Raw genomic sequence first — 12,156 nt, forward strand, 5'->3', positions numbered from 1 at the left:
ATTAGATGTTCTTTTACCTTAAAAACACCTAAAAAACATATGTAATCTCCGAAAGATTTTTTTGTTTCAAGTTGATTTTCGTGTTTTGGACCAGTTCTTTTGTGTTTTTAAAGGCTATGAATTGGTTTAACAAGGTTCTTATAGTGTTTTGTAGATGTTTTGGGTCAAAAAAACAAATAACCCTATTTTTCCGGCCACACCAGTGACCAGATTCTAGGATTTAAATATGATGTATCTTCTATTTTTTTTCATAGAAAAAGGGGCGGACAACTAAATAAAAAACATATAGGCTTGCGTGCAGACTTTTTCTTGATTAGACCATATGTTAAGCTTGGCTTACCAGACCTAGCATAGCCTTGCCTCATATCTTTATTTTTTTTATATGTGTTTTTTCAAATAATTTTTATAATTTTTAACTTTTAATTAATACCCCCTTCTTTATGATATTTTTTGGATTTTTTAGCCTTTCTTGAATAGTGATTATTGTTTTTAATTATATTGGGTGTGTTTAGTTTATTCAGAGGTTAGTATGATTCATCTGTGATTTTTTTATATATTTTATAAAGATTAAATATTTTTTTTATAATTATATTTTTAATATATGCAACCTTTCATAATATTTTTATTTTACTTTTATTTTATTCAATAAATTCTATGTGTGGGTCAATCTCTGTTACAAATTTATTTTCATAAACAAACTTATGAGACACAACCAAGTAAATGACCCATGTTGCGAGATTAAATATCTTTATTTACTTTGATATCTTAGTTTTTCCAATTATGTTTTTATTTATTGTTTATTAGTTTTTTTTTAATTTATTTACACAATGGTTAGTGTTGTATTTAATTAAATGCGTGCATAAATTTTTCGATTTATATTTACGATTTTGTTTTTGTGAAAATTTGCATTGAAAAATTTGACATGTTTCAAGTTTATTTGATCATGTACTGGTGATTTCAATTTTGATACTTATTCTTATGATTTTCTTTTCTTTTCCTTAACTTTTTTATAAGGGTTTTGTTCTTTTTAAATTCAATTTTCAATCCAAGTTGATAGTGTATTGTTTTTTTTCTTGTCCTCATTGATCAGGTTTTTATATCTATACTTTCCTATTTGCTATCATTATATATTTTTTTTCAATATAATTCAAATAAAACCAACTTATTTAGTTGGTTGAGATTAAAATGCAATTACAACACTCAAATATTTTACTAGAAAAATAATACAGACTTGCAGCATATCGCAAGCACCAAAAACTAGTGTTGACTAAATAATAAAATGCGCTTCAAAACTTGAGAGAAAAAATCAATACCCCTGAATTAAAAAACAAATATTGATTTTAACCTCTAAACAATATGATTTTTTTGAATTTTTCCTTTCTAATAGTATTTTTTTAAGAAGATTCGACGGAAAAGCTCTTAAAAACCTCTCAGTTCCTCTCTTTCTCTGCTAGTAAACATGTTTTCCTAAGTTTTTCCTCAATTTCTCAACAAAATCCTAACAAAAAGTGCACATTCAAAAAATTATATTGTTTAGAGCAAAATGTTTTTTTTTAAAAAAAAATAAGTTCAATTGTATTTTATTTTATTTTCACTAGAGTTAGGGGGTGATTTATAATTTAGCGATATTTTTGATTTCTACACCCTTTCCAGTTTCCTTGACACCATTCCTCTTTTCATTTGAATTTTTTGAAAACGCAGGTTGGCCTGCGTTTCTAAACTTTATTTTTATTAATTTTAAGTTTTTAATTTTGAGAGATAAGAAAGAAAGTTGCTATATTTCAGCTACTAAAAAGATGATTCTTGATGTCAACGAGTTTTATTAGACTATGAGAATTCCATTTATGTGTATTTTTCCCTTTATTTTACTTAAAGAAGTGGATTGGGGTTCAAATAATTTTTTCTTTTGATTTGATATGGTATTTTTGACAAATGTTTCGGTGCTTTGAGTGGATTAGTTGGTTTATTGATATTATAGGGATGTTTATTATGTTTTCTTAAGTGAAAATTGGTTGAAAAATATATTTTTGAATAAAAAAAAAAAAACCAACCGGATTTTTCAACTACTTGTTTGTTGATTGGAAACTCGTGTCAAAAAAACAAATAACTTGATCATTCCAGCTACACCAATGACTAGATTTTAGAATTTTCTTTCAAATAAAAAGGGTCGAATGACTAAATCCTTTCTAATAGGATTTTTTTTAAGAAGATTTAATTTTCAACTCATATCACTAAACATTTCTTATATTTTCAATTTCAGCTAAGTATGAAAAGTCAGGACCTCTTGCCAATAAAGGAATACAAGCAATCCTGATAGTGTCTGTTGATGTGCCATTGTTTCTGATCATCCTCCTTGTGTGTTGGTTTGTAAAGAAAAGGAGAAAAGGTAAGCAAATTCCCTTCAAATGTTGCTCCTGAGCAATATATATATTTTTCGTAACATTATTAAACTCAGGGTGTTGAGTCAGTAAAAATGGGATGTGATGCTGAGCTAGAGTTTCAATATTTCTGATAGTCTTGAGCTCAAAAAAATATACCTTGAGTTATAAGTTTTACCCGCTAGAAATAAGTTTGCATGTTGATGACAGCCAGGGACAGGAAAAGAAGAAACGAATTTCCGCTATCATTAACTTCAAGGTCAAATAGCTGGAGAGACTTACCAATTAAGGAATTTGAGGAAGGTACAACAAGTTCAGATTTACCACTTTTTGATCTTAGTGTCGTGGCTGCGGCAACAAATAATTTCTCAGGTGCCAACAAGCTTGGAGAGGGTGGTTTTGGCTCAGTGTATAAGGTAGCCTAGCCTGCCTTGAAGTCCCTTAAACACATAGCATCACTTCAGTTTACATGTTGAACTATGAGAGTGATGAATTTGGATTGCGATTTTCAGGGTCTGCTGCATGATGGAAAGGAAATTGCTGTCAAAAGACTAGCAAAGTATTCTGGACAAGGGATTAATGAGTTCAGAAATGAGGTCGAGCTCATTGCAAAACTTCAGCACAGGAATCTTGTAAGGATATTAGGTTGTTGCATCCAAGGAAGAGAGAAGATGTTGATCTATGAATACTTGCCAAATAAAAGTTTGGACTCTTTTATTTTCAGTATGTCATCATTCTGTCAAATTGTCCCTATATTGTGCATTTTTCAGTTTTTCTCATTCTATAAAACTGGAAAAATGAATACAAGTCTGCATTGATTAATTTGATGAGATTTATGCTTCTTCGGGTACAGATGAACCAAGAAGGTCACAGTTAGATTGGTCTACTCGCCACAACATTATTTGTGGGATTGCTCGAGGAATTTTGTATCTTCATGAGGACTCCAGATTACGAATCATCCACAGAGATCTTAAGGCAAGCAATGTTCTACTAGATGCCTCAATGAACCCAAAAATTTCAGATTTCGGCATGGCTAGAATATTTGGAGTAGACCAAATTGAAGCCAACACAAACCGTGTTGTTGGAACGTAGTAAGTTTATCCTTATTTAATGAGTTATATTGGAGAGTAATGTAAGATTATTTTTAGAATTTTATTTAATAATTTAAGTTTTTGAGATAAAATGGTTTTTTTTTACATAATATTATAATTTTAATTATTTTATATAATTAAATTAATAAAATTAAGAACTTATACAAGTTTCAAACTATGTCAGAAAATAATATAAAATTATTTTTAAAATCTCACCATAATTTTTATTTTTATTTTTCTGAATAGCTGACTCTATTAAGCTCTTCTTTTCCTATGTTATTGCAGTGGTTATATGTCACCAGAATATGCAATGCAAGGCCTATTTTCAGTAAAATCCGATGTATATAGTTTCGGGGTTTTGCTATTAGAGGTCATCACTGGGAGAAAAAACAGCCATTTTTATGATAAAAGTAACTCTTCGAACTTGGTTGGATATGTAAGTAGTAAGATCACATATACATATATTGCCGATTTTAAAATTTCAACTCCAACATAGCATATTGATGTGGAATTTCTTTAGGTTTGGGATCTATGGACAGAAGGCAGGGCCCTGGAACTAGTGGATACATTGATGGGCAACTCGTATCCTGAAGATCAAGTCTTAAGGTGCATCCAAATTGGTCTTTTATGTGTGCAAGAATCTGCGATGGACCGACCATCAATGTCTAGTGTTGTTTTCATGTTGAGTAATGACACAACTCTTCCATCTCCTAAGCAACCTGCGATTATTCTGAAGAAGAGTTACAACAGTGGAGATCCATCAACAAGTGAAGGATCGCATTCTATAAATGAAGTGACTATAACCATGCTTGGACCTCGGTAAAGGCCTACATATATCAGACGTGTTGCATTCATATGTTAACATATCTTTGATATTGTAATAGTTTTTATGATTATTGTTTAAAAAATTAGGTTTAAAGTGGAATTCAATAAAAATTATAGTGTATATTGATTAGCCAAATATTTTTAAAACTATAATTAAAGCAAAATACAACTTCAATAACAACATATTGTTATGCCAAGGGGATCCCAGTAGAGGTATCATGGTAGTGAAATATTATTTATTACATTTCTAAGCATGTGGAACAAAGTAGTGTAACAACAGTTATTATAGAATATAGATATATATAAAATATTATAGGCATACTCTTATGTTGTAATATCCACCATTACTATTGTATATTGCCCTATATATATATATAGAAAAGGTTGGCTAACCAATAGGTTAAGCCTCCTAATTATTCTCAACTTAGTATTAGAGCATTCTGTCGTCAGAACTCTTCTCTCCCTCTCCCTCTTACAGCCAGCCTTCTCTCTTCCTCTCCTAAATGAATTCTACTGCTGCTGCCGTCGACTTCTCCCTCACCATCGATGGTGCAGCCCAGTCGGCCAGCCATCTACAAGGTGCTGCCAGTGGTGTCGTTCCTCTACAATAGCAGCCTCCACTTACAGAGCATGTCAATGACTCCTTCTCACAAGTTTCTATCGTTCCTCTGCACATTATGAGAACACAAACTCCAGCTATCGTTGCTCTATCAAACACCCACCAAGTTGTTTCGTTGAAACTTACAAACACAAATTATCTTTATTGGCGAATGCAGATGAAGCCCTAACTCCTTGGTAAAGGTGTTTTTCACTTCGTTAACCTGAAGATCAAGTCTTAAGGTGCATCCAAATTGGTCTTTTATGTGTGCATGAATCTGCGATGGACCGACCATCAATGTCTAATGTTGTTTTCATGTTGAGTAATGACACAACTCTTCCATCTCCTAAGCAACCTGCGTTTATTCAGAAAAAGAGTTACAATAGCGGAGATCCATCAACTAGTGAAGGATCGCATTTTATAAATGAAGTGACTATCACCATGCTTGGACCTCAGTAGAGGCTTACATATATCAGACGTTCTGCATTTATATGTTAATGTGTGATTGATATTATGATAACTTTTATAATAGCTTTTATGATAACATTTTAAAAAATTAAGTTTAAAGTGAAATTCAAGAAAAATTATAATGTATGATAATTAACTAAATATTTTTAAAACTATAATAAAAGTAAAATATAGTTTCAATCACACCATACTATTATACCAAGTGGATCCTAGTAGAAGTATCATGGTAGTGAAATATTATTTATTACATTTCTAAGCATGTGGGACCAAGTAGTGTAGTTATTCTTTAATTCACCGACAACGTAGATAAAGATGCCTCAATAATTTCCCAATTTAAATCCTCTTCATTAAGAATGCTACGTTCTTCACAAATTTACTCATTCAATAATTCAATTTTATCAAGGCTAATGAGATTTTAAGTATCCTTTGTTTTGTTCAAATTTCTATGAAGTACAAACATAAAAGAAAACAATATGATTGTTATCATATATATTAGTGATAAATTTAATTTTTGAAAATAATATATTTACAAAGTAGTTATAAAAGGTTTAGACAGATCTATTTGCAATACTAGGTCCGTAATCTTGTCAATCGTAATATATTCTTGCGCAAGAACCTGCATGAAGACCAAAAACATTCATTTTCCATGGAGGAACAAGATGAGGTAAAGAGATTAGATAGTAGGTACAAAATGCTTGTATAGAAAATTATAAAGTTGTTATTGTTAAATAATATTTATGTAGTCTTATTTTTTAAGGGTAGAATAGTACTTTCGGTTTGACCTATATATACTTTATTTGTATTTAGGTTAAGACTAAGCATTCATAATATACAGATTATTCAGAATTCTAGCCTCCTTTCTTTCTTTGATCTCAATTAATTTAACATGGTATCAGAGCTGGTTTTATGGAACGAGACTTAATCCCAAACACAAGTTCGCGAATCCAACTATTTGGTATTTCGTCAGTTTTTGCAATTATTTTGGTATTTCGTCTTCCCTTCAGCTTTTGCAATTTGGTATTTCCGTTCAGTTTCTGCAAATTTGTTTTGTGTTTTGGAGTAATCGTATAATTTTGAGAAGATGTTTGTTTAGTTTCTACAATCTTTGTTCAGTTTTTGCAATTTGGTATTTTGTTTTCCGTTGCTTTTGCATTCTGGTTCTCTGTGATTGTTGATTATGGCTACTGAAAGAGATGATTCGCTTCAGTCTGTGAGTGTGAGGTTGGATGGAAAGAACTATTCGTATTGGAGCTATGTAATGAGAAATTTTCTTAAGGGTAAGAAGATGTGGGGATATGTTAGTGGAACTTATGTGGTACCTAAGAATACTGAAGAAGGAGATACTGCTTCGATAGATGCATGGGAAGCAAACAATGCAAAGATCATTACTTGGATCAACAATTCTGTTGAGCATTCTATAGGTACACAGTTGGCAAAGTATGAGACAACAAAGGAGGTTTGGGATCATCTGCAACGGTTATTCACGCAATCAAATTTTGCAAAACAGTATCAGTTAGAGAATGATATACGAGCTCTTCACCAGAAGAATATGAGTATTCAGGAGTTCTATTCTGCCATGACAGATCTTTAGGATCAATTGGCTCTTACAAAATCGGTAGAATTAAAAACATGTGGTGCTTATATTGAACGTAGAGAGCAGCAACGATTGGTACAGTTTTTAACAACACTTCGCAGTGATTTCGAAGGACTTAGAGGTTCAATTCTGCATCGTTCTCCACTGCCTTCTATTGACTCTGTTGTCAATGAGTTATTGGCTGAAGAAATACGTCTTCAGTCTTATTCTGAAAAGGGAATTCTTTCTGCTTCAAATCCTTCTGTACTAGCAGTACCTTCTAAGCCATTCTCTAATCATCAGAACAAGCCTTACACAAGGGTTGGCTTCGATGAGTGCAGTTTCTGTAAGCAGAAAGGTCATTGGAAGGCTAAGTGTCCTAAGTTAAGACAACAGAATCAAGCTTGGAAGTCTGGCAGTCAGTCACAATCTAATGGTCATCGATCACCTCAGGGTTATAAACCACCACAACACAATACTGCAGCAGTAGCTTCCCCATGCTCTATTACCGATCCTAATACTTTGGCTGAGCAATTTCAGAAGTTTCTCTCCTTGCAGCCACAAGCAATGTCCGCTTCTTCCATAGGTCAGTTGCCTCATAGTTCCTCAGGTATGTCACACTCTGAATGGGTCTTGGATTCTGGTGCTTCCCATCATATGTCTTCAGATTCCTCATCTTTTACCTCAGTGTCCCCTTTGTCCTCCATTCCTGTTATGACTGCTGATGGCACTCCTATGCCCTTAGCAGGTGTTGGTTATGTTGTCACACCTCACTTGTCTCTCCCTAATGTTTATCTTATTCCAAAACTCAAATTGAATCTTGCGTCTGTTGGTCAAATATGTGATTCTGGTGATTATTTAGTCATGTTTTCTGGTTCTTTTTGTTGTGTACATGATCTGCAGTCTCAGAAGCTGATTGGGACAGGTCGTAGGGAGAATGGACTATATATTTTGGATGAGTTAAAAGTGTCAGTTGCTGCTGATGCTGCTACTACTGCTGATTTGTCTTCCTTTCGTTTGAGTCTTTCATCTTCTAGTTTTTATTTATGGCATTCCCGTCTAAGTCATGTTTCGTCTTCTCGTTTGAGATTTTTGGCATCCACAGGAGCTTTAGGAAATTTGAAAACTTGTGACATTTCTGATTGTAGTGGATGTAAACTAGCAAAATTTTCTGCTTTACCTTTTAATCGAAGTATTTCTATTTCATCTTCACCATTTGATTTGATTCATTCTGATGTATGGGGACCTTCTCCTGTTTCCATAAAAGGAGGATCTCGATATTATGTCTTTTTTATTGATGATCATACTCGTTATTGTTGGGTTTATTTAATGAAACATGGTTCTGAATTCTTTGAGATATATGCAGCTTTTCGAGCTCTTATCAAAACTCAACATTCTGCTGTGATCAAATGCTTTAGGTGTGATTTGGGTGGGGAATACACCTCTAATAAATTTTGTCAAATGCTTGCCTTAGATGGAACCATCCACCAAACTTCATGTACAGATACCCCTGAACAAAATGGTGTAGCTGAAAGAAAACATAGGCATATTGTCGAAACTGCTCGTTCTCTCTTGTTGTCTGCTTTTGTTCCTAGTGAGTTTTTGGGAGAAGCTGTTCTTACTGCTGTAAGTTTAATTAATACAATTCCATCTTCTCATAGTTTGGGTCTATCTCCTTTTGAAAAGTTATATGGGTATGTCCCTGATTATTCCTCATTTAGAGTCTTTGGTTGTACTTGTTTCGTTCTTCGTCCTCATGTAGAACGCAGTAAGCTATCCTCTCGATCCACTATTTATGTCTTTCTGGGTTATGGTGAAGGTAAAAAGGGGTATCGTTGTTTTGATCCAATAACTCAGAAACTTTATGTGTCTCGTCATGTTGTCTTCCTTGAGCATATACCTTTCTTTTCTATTCCTTCCACTACTCATAGCCTAACAAAATCTGATCTTATTCATATAGATCCTTTTTTTGAGGATTCTGGTAATGATACCTCTCCCTATGTTCGATCAATTTGTACTCATAACTCTGTAGGTACTGATACTTTACTCTCTGGCACACCTGAAGCTCCATTCTCATCTATAGCCCCTCAAGCTTCATCTGAGATTGTGGATCCACCTCCACGTCAGTCCATCCACATTCGTAAGTCCACAAAACTACCAGATTTTTCTTATTCTTGTTATTCTTCATCATTTACTTCCTTTTTAACTTCTATTCATTGTCTCTTTGAGCCCTCTTCCTATAAAGAGTCAATTCTTGATCCGCTTTGGCAGCAAGCTATGGATAAGGAACTTTCTGCTTTGCATAAGACAGATACTTGGGATCTGGTTCCTCTACCTCCTGGTAAGAGTGTTGTTGGTTGTCGTTGGGTGTATAAGATCAAGACTAATTCTGATGGGTCTATTGAGCGATACAAAGCTAGGCTGGTTGCAAAAGGATACTCTCAACAGTATGGTATGGACTATGAGGAGACATTTGCCCCGGTTGCAAAAATGACTACTATTCGTACTCTTATTGTCGTAGCTTCGATTCGTCAGTGGCATATTTCTCAGCTTGATGTTAAAAATGCATTCTTGAATGGAGATCTTCAAGAAGAAGTTTATATGGCACCCCCTCCTGGTACTTCACATGACTCTGGATATGTTTGTAAGCTTAAGAAAGCATTATATGGTCTCAAACAAGCACCTCGTGCTTGGTTTGAGAAATTCTCTATTGTGATCTCGTCTCTTGGCTTTGTTTCTAGCAGTCATGATTCTGCTCTTTTTATTAAGTGCATTGATGCAGGGCGTATCATTCTGTCTTTATATGTTGATGACATGATTATTACTGGTGATGATATTGATGGTATTTCATTTTTGAAGACAGAGTTGGCTAGACGATTTGAAATGAAGGATTTGGGTTATCTTCGATATTTCCTAGGTATTGAGGTAGCATACTCACCTAAAGGTTACCTTCTTTCTCAGTCGAAATATGTCACAGATATTCTTGAACGGGCTAGACTTACTGATAACAAGATTGTAGATACTCCTATTGAGGTTAACGCAAGGTACTCTTCTTCTGATGGTTTACCTTTGATAGATCCTACTTTATACCGCACTATTGTTGGGAGTTTGGTATATCTCACCATTACTCGTCCAGATATTGCATATGTTGTTCATGTTGTTAGTTAGTTTGTTGCTTCTCCTACTACTGTTCACTGGGCAGCTGTTCTTCGTATTTTGCGATATCTTCGGGGTACAGTTTTTCAAAGTCTTTTACTTTCATCCACCTCTTCCTTCGAGTTGCGTGCATACTCTGATGTTGATCATGGTAGTGATCCCACAGATCGCAAGTCTATTACCGAGTTCTGTATCTTTTTAGGTGATTCTCTTATTTCTTGGAAGAGCAAGAAACAATCTGTTGTTTCTCAATCATCCACCGAAGCAGAATATCGTGCCATGGCATCTACTACCAAAGAGATTGTTTGGTTACGTTGGTTACTTGCTGATATGGGAATTTCCTTTTCTCATCCTACTCCTATGTATTGTGACAACCAGAGTTTTATTCAGATTGCTCATAACTCGGTTTTTCATGAGCGCACTAAGCACATTGAGATCGATTGTCATCTTACTCGTCATCATCTCAAACATGGCACCATTGCTTTGCCTTTTGTTCCTTCTTCCTTGCAGATTGCAGATTTCTTTACCAAGGCGCATTCCATCTCTCGTTTTCGTTTTCTGGTTGGCAAACTCTCGATGCTTGTAGCTGCCGCATCGTGAGTTTGAGGGGAGATGTTAAATAATATTTATGTAGTCTTATTTATTAAGGGTAGAATAGTACTTTCAGTTTGACCTATATATACTTTATTTGTATTTAGGTTAAGACTAAACATTCATAATATACAGATTATTCAGAATTCTAGCCTCCTTTCTTTCTTTGATCTCAATTAATTTAACAGTTATAATTATGAGAAACCTATTGCATTAAAGCATTATTCCTAAATGTCCTAGTTAATATTTTGATATTAATTAGAGTTGTTGAGACCGATGCATATTATGTTCTTTTATTTATGAAAGAAAGCAATTACTCTTATAAATTGAGGTATAAGAGATATCCAGAAGTAATATACACTGCTTGTATACCTAACAGTGCTTGTATACCTAACAATAGCTGAAAATTTGATTTCATACAAGACAAACACAAAGTCTATGACATTTTCTTTTACCACAAATAAAAAATTCCAGTTATGTGACTTCAATGACAGATTCCTGGGACAAAAATCTATTCAGTCACCAATCATAAGAAAAGGTCCGATATTTTAACACCAATGTCAAACTAGGAAAACAAGATTCTTGGTACTGGTAGTTGGTCTTTTCGGCTCAATCCTAATGGGTCTCTACAGTTGTTCTTGTACAAGGGGCAGATTCCAAGGTGGAGGTCCGGTCAATGGAATGGACTTAGATGGACTGGTGTACCCATATTGCAGGTTCGCATTAACTTCAACATCAGCTTTGTGAATAATGATGATGAGTTAACCTGCATAATGTGGGGTGTTCGCAACAGATCAATCTTCTCGCGATTAGTTGTAGACGAGCCTGGATCAGTCCAACGGTTCACTTGGCATGAAAAAATTGCTAAATGGGATGTATTTTGGTGTGCACCTACTGACCAGTGTGACATTAATTATGGACGATGTGAAGCTTATGGTAAGTGTGATCCTTATGATGCTTATAACTTTGAGTGTACATGCCTCCCTGGCTACCAGCCCAAATCAATTAGTGAAGAGTTTGTTCCTGCACAGCCTACGCAATTTGGATCTGAAAGCTTGCATGGAGCAATGCCTGAGGAATTGTTCCTGCACAGCCTACGCAAGTTCAGTTGTGACAAGTAAGAGTGGGTGCTTCTCATGGTATGGCAATTTGCTTGATACAAGAGTGTTCGCTGAGGGAGGACAGGATTTATATGTCCGTGTGGATGCGTTTGAGTTAGGTACCTTCAAATCTTATTGTCATTATATATCTTAATTTGCTTCATTTTTCAACAACAGCTTAATCTTCATTATGTCTTAGATACAGGATTTTCAGAACAAAAATATAGACATCTGAAATGAAAATTACGGGTACAAGTACAACGGAAATACCAGAGACATTTCTAGTATGGCTAAGCCCTCCCCTGCACTCACCTACTATCTTTCTGCAATATGCACCATTACTGATAATCCTTATGATTTGGTATCAAGCTAATGT

The 12,156-nt window shown here is 34.4% G+C and overlaps 1 protein-coding gene and 1 long non-coding RNA gene across 8 annotated transcripts in view; one reads left to right on the plus strand and one right to left on the minus strand.

Moving 5' to 3' along the window:
* Positions 1-12,156, minus strand: part of LOC127905162 (uncharacterized) — a 30,019-nt gene that overhangs the window by 13,586 nt on the left and 4,277 nt on the right. The window lies entirely within an intron of this gene.
* Positions 1-12,156, plus strand: part of LOC18109217 (G-type lectin S-receptor-like serine/threonine-protein kinase RKS1) — a 50,124-nt gene that overhangs the window by 3,253 nt on the left and 34,715 nt on the right. For 2 of the 6 annotated variants that reach the window (XM_052451849.1, XM_052451848.1), the window contains exons 2-7: positions 2,261-2,386; positions 2,589-2,794; positions 2,891-3,101; positions 3,232-3,469; positions 3,755-3,905; positions 3,990-4,188. The exons of 1 other annotated variant lie outside the window; for it this stretch is intronic. In XM_052451849.1, coding sequence (XP_052307809.1) covers positions 2,261-2,386; positions 2,589-2,794; positions 2,891-3,101; positions 3,232-3,469; positions 3,755-3,905; positions 3,990-4,188 — 1,131 coding nt within the window. The remainder of the gene's footprint in view (positions 1-2,260; positions 2,387-2,588; positions 2,795-2,890; positions 3,102-3,231; positions 3,470-3,754; positions 3,906-3,989; positions 4,189-12,156) is intronic. 3 more of the 6 variants (XM_052451852.1, XM_052451850.1, XM_052451853.1) reach the window with 3 other exon arrangements.

This window comes from Populus trichocarpa, chromosome 4 (assembly GCF_000002775.5).
Source record: "Populus trichocarpa isolate Nisqually-1 chromosome 4, P.trichocarpa_v4.1, whole genome shotgun sequence".
NCBI classification, from domain to species: Eukaryota; Viridiplantae; Streptophyta; class Magnoliopsida; order Malpighiales; family Salicaceae; genus Populus; species Populus trichocarpa.